We start from the raw sequence: 7,842 nt of genomic DNA on the forward strand, positions 1-7,842 counted from the left end.
TGCTGATGAGTTCATGGTGGCTCATGTAAATGAGTGAATTTGGGTTTATGGTTCCAAGAGGGAGAACTACATGTAAATAATTGTTTTCCTATTTTACTCTGCAAGTAAAGGAGTCAAATGGGATTCGTGGCTCTCTGATGGAAGAGTTCTGATCTCTTTCTTCTTTTCCCAATCTCTTCCCATCTCAGCCACCCAGAGCCTTTGTCTCCTGCTGTTCACTTCCCTGGTGGCCCTGGCAGTGTCTCTTCCTGCTTTAGACATCAGGAACTTGCATCTCCTCAATGGCACGTTGGATGAAATTATGAATGTTCCTCCTGAGTCCTCCCAGCCAGGTAAGTTCACCACCACCATCAGGAGTGGCAAACAAGGGCACATTCAGTCAGATCCTACACGGACCCACTCACCAGTCTAACCACATGCCTGTCACATGGAGGCAGGACTTCAGCTTCCTCTATGTGTGGACAATGCCAATATAGGCTGTCTTAGAACCATAGAATCACAGAATGCTGAAGGTTGGAAGGGGCCTTAAAGACCATCAGGTTCCAACCCCCTGCTATAGGCAGGGACACCTCCCACCAGACCAGGCTGCACAAGCCTCATCCAACCTGGCCTTGAACACCTCCAGGGATGGGGCAGCCACAGCCTCCCTGGGCAACCTGTTCCAGCACCTTACAACCCTGATGGTGAAGAATTTCTTCCCGATGTCTGACCTAAATCTCCCCTCTTTCAGTTTAAAACCATTTCTCTTTTGTCCTGTCATTGTCTTGCTGGAACAAGAATCATCTCAGAGTCCTCCTCTGCTTGCTGCCTGTCTCTCCTCCTGTGTGGTGTGAAGTTCTTCTGCTCACGAGTCCAATAGTCCAGAGTTCACAGGGTCCCAGGAGAAGAGACAGGTTCAGTCTCATTGGCAGCAAGACCATGCCAAGGGTGTTCTGGGCCATGGTCCCCTCCGTGGAGAAGCAGTGATAAAGATGTTAAGGCAAACAGTCACCACCTGCTTTGAGGACATGGAGATCAGTAGCTACATCTGGAAATCACAAGGTCAGTGGAGAAGTGAATTCAAGAAAGAGCTGAATACAAAGAGGAACTGAGTGAAGTTACCAAAGAGTCAGAAGCAGAGGCAAAGAGCAGCCAGACAGATGATGGCACAGATCCCAGGGTGCACTGGAGGAATGAAAATGCTCCTGGAATCATACTGGGGGTTGTGGATGGGGCATGACACGACAGAAAGAGCTGGTTCCCTTCCAAGGGAGGAAGAAGAGCTCTTGGCAGCAGAGCTCAGGGTTCGTTTGCTGCTGGTTTCACACCAGACTTCCTTCTGAAGGTGACTTGTCACGGTGCCAACTACACAGGGAGAACTCGTGGCTGAGACCAGAGCTTGGGCTTCCCCAAGAACTGCAGGTCTGAGTAGAGAAAGAGGGTTTGCTGGGTGCTTCACACTCACCTCGCACCCAGACCAGTGGTGGGTGCTCTGCAAACAGGAGCAGCACGAGGGCAGGACGGGGAAGCAGGGAGACACAGGGGGGGGAGACAGGGCAGTGATCAAAGCTCTCCCCCTGTAGAGGAGTCCCAGATGGAGGGGGGGGAAGGCAGAAGGGAACAGGGACAAGTGGTGGCCTGTAAAACCACCATGAGTGAACAGCTTCATATGGCTGGAGTAAAAGTAAACACCATGGTAGGGAACTCCTCCAGACCACACTATATGACAGTTTCCCACTCCACTGGGGCTCAGGCCCATCCCCACGTTCCCTGGTGGGCTTCAGGACACATGTGGGGAGAGTGAAAATGAAAGGCTTCAAAAAGCTGGCGGAAAAATGGGATGGTTTAGCCCCAAATTCAGAAGACAATGGAGGAGGAAATGACAGCTGCAGTCTGTCTGCAGGAAGGAGTGTGCTCTGGGTGCAGTGAGAGAAGGAAGGGGCTTCTGGACAGTGCAAGAGGCTTGAGTTAAACACCACAGGAGGGCAGGGGTAGGACAGCACTGAGAGGGAAAGCAAGGAGTAGATGTTTGAGCATGTCAGAGACCAGCAGCTGCAGGTTTAGGCATCTGGAATGGCTTCTGTGATTCCATAAGCTATTATTCATTCCTCTCTTTTGTAGCCATCAATGAATACACACAAGATGCCCTTCCAAAAGGTTTGAATTAGTTCACCCCAAACCATCCTCTCTTCCAGCAACACCCTTCAAATTCCCTTTGGAGCAGCTGAACAGAATCCCTGTTCCACCTTCTGACACCTGCACAGTTTTCCTGTGTCTGCTCCCATGTTTCTTCCTCCTCTAATCCCTCTCCTTCCCAAGTCCTTTCCTAACTGCTCCTCCTACACTTCAGCAGCCACCTTCCCAGGGTTGCCACCACCATTTGGAGTCTTTCCCCTACACAGTGTGCACAAATCATCCTCACCAAGGAAGCATCTGCCCCATTCCAGCACCATGTAAATTCCCTCAAGCCACCAACAGAGCAATGTCTGAAATGGTGTAAGTTTCTCTGGCATGAGGAGCAATGCCAGGAGGACAGGAATGTCATCTGTAGAAGATCATGCTCTCCCAGCAGGGATGTGATGTGTCTACTCTCAACACTCACTCTTGTCTCTTCTGTTTTTAAATTCAGATGATGGTGACAACCATGATCCTATGACCCATGTCCGACAGGCCCGAGACATTGCCCACCACCCACCAGCAGGCCATGGTGAGTCTACCCAAGAACAGAATCTGCTCAGAAGGGTTCACCACTGCCAGGAGACTTAGAGGCTCGTGGAGAGCTCTCAGCCACATGCATGGCTGGACCTGGCCCTCTGGGATGCCTGTAGAGTGCCAGGTTCTCCATGCTGGAACAGAAAATGGCTTTCTGACCCAGAAAGTTGTCTGTGTGGTGGGACATCACCCGTGTGCTATGGAGAAACCACCACAGCCCTGCCAGGCTGCACCATGGGCTGGGGGGAGGCAACCCCGGGTTTGGTCTCAGCAGGACAGGACATTTTGGCAGGGCATCTCCACCAGTTTGAACCCTGTCTTGGGAAGTTACAAAGCCCAACGCTCAGAGGGATCATTTCAAGAGTGTGAGGTGCTCCTATGAGCACACGGTGTGAATACAGCCCGACGATGTGTGTGCAATAGGGTGTAGGCACAACAGAAACACCAGGTGCTCTCAGTGTCTTGTGGTGTGGGATTTCACAACCCTCTCTCCTGCCCCAGGCTGGCCCAAGGACTGCAGCGAGATGCCTCCTGGCAGCCACAGTGGTGTCTACATCATCCAGCCCAAAGGGCTGCACCACCTCGTGGTGTATTGCGAGATGAACGTGACCAACGGGGGCTGGACCGTCCTGCAGAGGAACCAGAGGGACACGCCGGTCACCTGGGCCGAGTCCTGGAGCACCTACCAGTACGGCTTCGGCAACGTGCGCAGCGAGTACTGGCTGGGCACCGAGTACATCCACCAGATCGCCAAGCAGAAGGTCTACCAGGTCAGGTTCGTCATCCAGGACTCCACAGACAACATCAACTTTGCAGACTACAACCTGTTCAGCGTGGAAGATGAGTCCCATGGGTACCGGCTGCGGCTGGGCTCCTACTCGGGCACGGCGGGGGACGCCATGACCTCGGACAACCCCAACACCATGCATGACAACATGAAGTTCTCCACAAAGGATCGGGACCAGGACACCTACAGCAAGAACTGTGCCTACAGCTACGAGGGTGGGTGGTGGTTCTCTGCCTGTTACTCTGTGCGGCTGAATTTCAAGGGCGGAATGACCTGGGGCAACCTGTGCAAAGGGAACTGCAAATCCTCCCTTATCCTCATCAAACCAGCTTCCTATTGTTAGTGCTTCTTCCCCCTGCTGTCCACACTGGACATTCTGTGAAGGTTCTGCCTGGTCAAAGAGCTTGAGCCTTTCTGGAGCAGAGAGGGGAGCCCAAGGGTAGTAGGTTGCAGTGGAAGGCCACTTCCCAGTTGCCGTCTCTGGGTACAGGCTCCCTCTCTGCTCAGCTCTCTCCCCCTGTGCTTGCCAATGATTCCTTGTCATTCTGTTCATAATCAAGAATAAATAAAAAAAAAATCACGTGTGATATCTGTGGATTCCACATGTACCTTCCCTGTGGGAGAAGGACACTCAGCCTGGAGTGACTTCTCATCAGCTTCTCAGGCTGCCTCTAGAACTCACAGCAAGCAAAAAAACTACATACCACAACATTCTATATACTCCATGTCTCCCTGCAGTTTCTGGTTAAGCATCCCAATAAATTTGCTTCCTTGAGCTCCTTCTCCATTAAGGAATGTCTGGTCTGTATCTCTGCTGAGCTCCCACCGAGACCCACGTCGTGTCATGTCAGGCACTGGAGCTTTGAGGGTTCTCACGAGGATGGATGTAAGAAAATTCAATCCAGTTTCACTGAGGTAGAGGAACTGTGAGCTACACAGAAGGGCTCAGAAGGAGCCTGTTGTGTGGCAGAACCCATCCCACATCATCACTATGTTCACAGTCCAGGCTCAAAGCTGCTGCAATGTCCTGGTGCCAAAATCCTACTCCTGCTGAGGGGCTGCACCTGCCAGGATCTGCTCCTTGCTTCTTGTCTGTCTGCATAGTCATGCTTTGATCCTGCAGAGACATGGTTTTGAAGCCATCACTAGATCTATCTCCTGTGACTGAGGAGCAGTGAACTTCAGTGGAAGCAAAAGAGGAATAGGTAAGGTCTCAAATTAGGAGACACTAACGAGGGAGGAGCTCCTTACAGGGCTCACCATAGCCAAGGTTTTGAGACCAGTTTAGATGAATGTTTGCTGGGAAAAGTGCAGAGCTGATGCTGTGAGGCTGTAGAATGGCTCCTCCATCCCACAACACTCTGGCACTGACAGGACAAACTGTTTGAGAAGCACTTTCACCTTCACAAACCATTTCTGGCTTTGTCTTGGGGTAGCACCAGCAGTGAGTTCCACTTCCAGGACCAAGAGCTAAGGGAAAAGCTACCTTGCTGGCTGTAGAGCCCAGTGCCCACTGGGAGCCACCCAGAAAGGTCTGAGAAAGTAGAAAATGCTGAAAGAAGTGAGTAGTGGAGGATCTCCAAGCCAGGAGGTACCTTGCCCTGCTCCAGAGAACTGTCCTCAGCCCTGCAGATCACAGGGAGCCCCTGAACATCTGGATGTCTGAAGGAAAAGAGCACTCAGGGCTACTGCTGCTGAAAACAGCCCTTGCTCTCCTGAAAGCCTCTAGCACCAAGCATGGAGCACCCCAAAGCCAGAGCACAGAGGACTGATAGGACCTCTGGCCCATGCCAGAGTCTTCTGCTCTGGCTGGAGTCCCCACTTGGCTTTGGATGCACCCCAGATTCAGGGAGATGTAGCCCTCTGCAGCCTGGTCTGGTCTGGGGATCAACTCTGCCATGCAGAGGTTGGGCTAGAAATCCCAGAAGTGCCTCCCAGAATCCCAGAATCCCAGGGGTTGGAAGGGACCTGGAAAGATCCCCCAGCCCAACCCCCCTGCCAGAGCAGGGGCACCCAGAGAACATCACACAGGAACGTGGCCAGGGGAGTTGGAATGTCTCCAGAGAAGGAGACTCCACAGCCACTCTGGGTAGCCTGGCCCAGGGCTCTGTCACTCTCACAGCAAAGAAGCTCTTCCTGATATTCACATGGAACCTCCTGTGTTCCAGCCTCTCCCAGATTTGGTTACCCTCTCAGACACAGAGGGACGTTTCTCCTGAGGAAAGGCCATGTCTGCCCCACAGCACAGAGGGCAGCTCCCTGGTGGCCCTGGCATGGGCTGGAAGAGAAGCTCTCCTGCACCAAGGGCACGAGATGGCAGCAGCAGGTGGAAGGCAGTCAGGAGGTGCCCCCTCCCCACCCCTGGTGCCCTCAAAGTGGAGGAGTTTTTGGTGAAGTGTGTGTGGTGTTTGTTTGGGGTTTTGTTGTGTGGGGGATTATTCGGGTAGTGTATTGGGGTTTTTTTTGTGCTGATGGTTGGATGTGGTGACCTCAGAGGTTCTTTCCAACCATGACTATTCTGGGATTCTGTGATGAAGCAGCAAACAATTTTCACCCAGCAGTGCTGTCTTCCAAGGCTCATCAAAAGCTGTGGCCAGGAGAGGCAGGGTTTAGTGGGTGTTTCTGCATTGCCACCTTGTCCCTCCACCACAATACACCCCAGACTGACAGGTCTTCATCTCCCCTACAACAGCTCCAGATCCACTCAACTCCTTACTCCAAGCTACCCATCCAAATGCTTCCCCAGTCCTGGCCGCCCAACAACAGGGACCTCCAGCCACCAGCAGCTCCCTGGCAGCTTCCCTTCCCCCAGCTCCCAGTGGTGATTTGAGGTGACACTGCAAGTCAAGCAGTGGACATGAAATGCTGCCTCCCACCAGGTATTTGCTCCACGGCCAGGACAGAGCAGCCCAGCTCCAGGGGAAGCAGATGCCTTTCCCTGCAGCTCTGCTTTTCACTAAGGTGGAACCCCCAGAGAACCAATCCCCAACCCCTCACTCCACCCAGAGCTCCCGCTCTGCTGCTTCCCCCGGATTATTCGGGTAGTGTATTGGGGTTTTTTTTGTGCTGATGGTTGGATGTGGTGACCTCAGAGGTTCTTTCCAACCATGACTATTCTGGGATTCTGTGATGAAGCAGCAAACAATTTTCACCCAGCAGTGCTGTCTTCCAAGGCTCATCAAAAGCTGTGGCCAGGAGAGGCAGGGTTTAGTGGGTGTTTCTGCATTGCCACCTTGTCCCTCCACCACAATACACCCCAGACTGACAGGTCTTCATCTCCCCTACAACAGCTCCAGATCCACTCAACTCCTTACTCCAAGCTACCCATCCAAATGCTTCCCCAGTCCTGGCCGCCCAACAACAGGGACCTCCAGCCACCAGCAGCTCCCTGGCAGCTTCCCTTCCCCCAGCTCCCAGTGGTGATTTGAGGTGACACTGCAAGTCAAGCAGTGGACATGAAATGCTGCCTCCCACCAGGTATTTGCTCCACGGCCAGGACAGAGCAGCCCAGCTCCAGGGGAAGCAGATGCCTTTCCCTGCAGCTCTGCTTTTCACTAAGGTGGAACCCCCAGAGAACCAATCCCCAACCCCTCACTCCACCCAGAGCTCCCGCTCTGCTGCTTCCCCCCAGCTTCTCCACTGCATCTTTTACTTAAAGAGCAAGAACAGGGCAAGGACACAAGGGGAGTTTCTGGCTCAGAAGTGTCCTGGTGGTCCCAGGCAGGTTTCTGCTCTCTGAGTTGTTTTATTTAGGTCTCTGAATCCTTGTAAACACTGAGTGACCACAGTGCCCTGAGAGTGCCCATCACAAGGGAGGCAGCTCCCAAGGGATGAAGGGCACCTGCACAAACAGGGGCAGGGAGACAGGGGCAGGGTGCCTCACTGCTCGCTCTTGCCGCTGAGCCAAGGGGAGCAGCAGTGCCAGGGTGTCCACAGGGGCCACAAGGGCAGTGCCCTGAGGCCTGGGGAGAGGGCAGTGCAGTGGGAAGGGGCTGCATGGGGGGGGGGCTGCAGGACTGGGCAGACATGGTGCAGTGAAGGTACAGTGTGGGTGCCCAGTGCGGGTGCAGTGCTGGTGCAGAGCGGGTGCAGTGCGGGTGCAGAGCGGGTGCAGCACGGGTGCAGCGCGGGTGCAGCGCGAGTGCAGAGCGGGTGCAGAGCGGGTGCAGTGCTGGTGCAGAGCGGGTGCAGTGCGGGTGCAGAGCGGGTGCAGCACGGGTGCAGCGCGGGTGCAGCGCGAGTGCAGAGCGGGTGCAGAGCGGGTGCAGTGCTGGTGCAGAGCGGGTGCAGTGCGGGTGCAGAGCGGGTGCAGCACGGGTGCAGCGCGGGTGGAGAGCGCGTGCCGAGCGGGTGCAGAGCAGATG

The 7,842-nt window shown here is 54.1% G+C and overlaps 1 protein-coding gene across 1 annotated transcript; it reads left to right on the plus strand.

The window, feature by feature from the left end:
* Nucleotides 1–1,007: 1,007 nt before the first annotated feature.
* Nucleotides 1,008–3,821, plus strand: LOC104397772 (angiopoietin-related protein 1-like). Its single transcript, XM_010007785.1, has 3 exons — nt 1,008–1,041; nt 2,609–2,686; nt 3,193–3,821. Exons 1-3 carry the CDS (start codon nt 1,008–1,010, stop codon nt 3,819–3,821), a joined length of 741 nt encoding a protein of 246 aa, XP_010006087.1.
* The last annotated feature ends 4,021 nt before the right edge of the window (nt 3,822–7,842 follow it).

This window comes from Chaetura pelagica, unplaced genomic scaffold (genome assembly GCF_000747805.2).
Source record: "Chaetura pelagica isolate M959 unplaced genomic scaffold, ChaPel_1.0 scaffold590, whole genome shotgun sequence".
Lineage (NCBI taxonomy): Eukaryota > Metazoa > Chordata > Aves > Apodiformes > Apodidae > Chaetura > Chaetura pelagica.

Coding starts and splice junctions, on each gene's coding strand:
- LOC104397772 (XM_010007785.1), top strand. CDS start 1,008: ATGGAGATCAGTAGCTACATCTGGAAATCACAAG. Junction 1,042..2,608: donor CTACATCTGGAAATCACAAG/GTCAGTGGAGAA, acceptor TTTTAAATTCAG/ATGATGGTGACAACCATGAT. Junction 2,687..3,192: donor CCACCCACCAGCAGGCCATG/GTGAGTCTACCC, acceptor CTCCTGCCCCAG/GCTGGCCCAAGGACTGCAGC.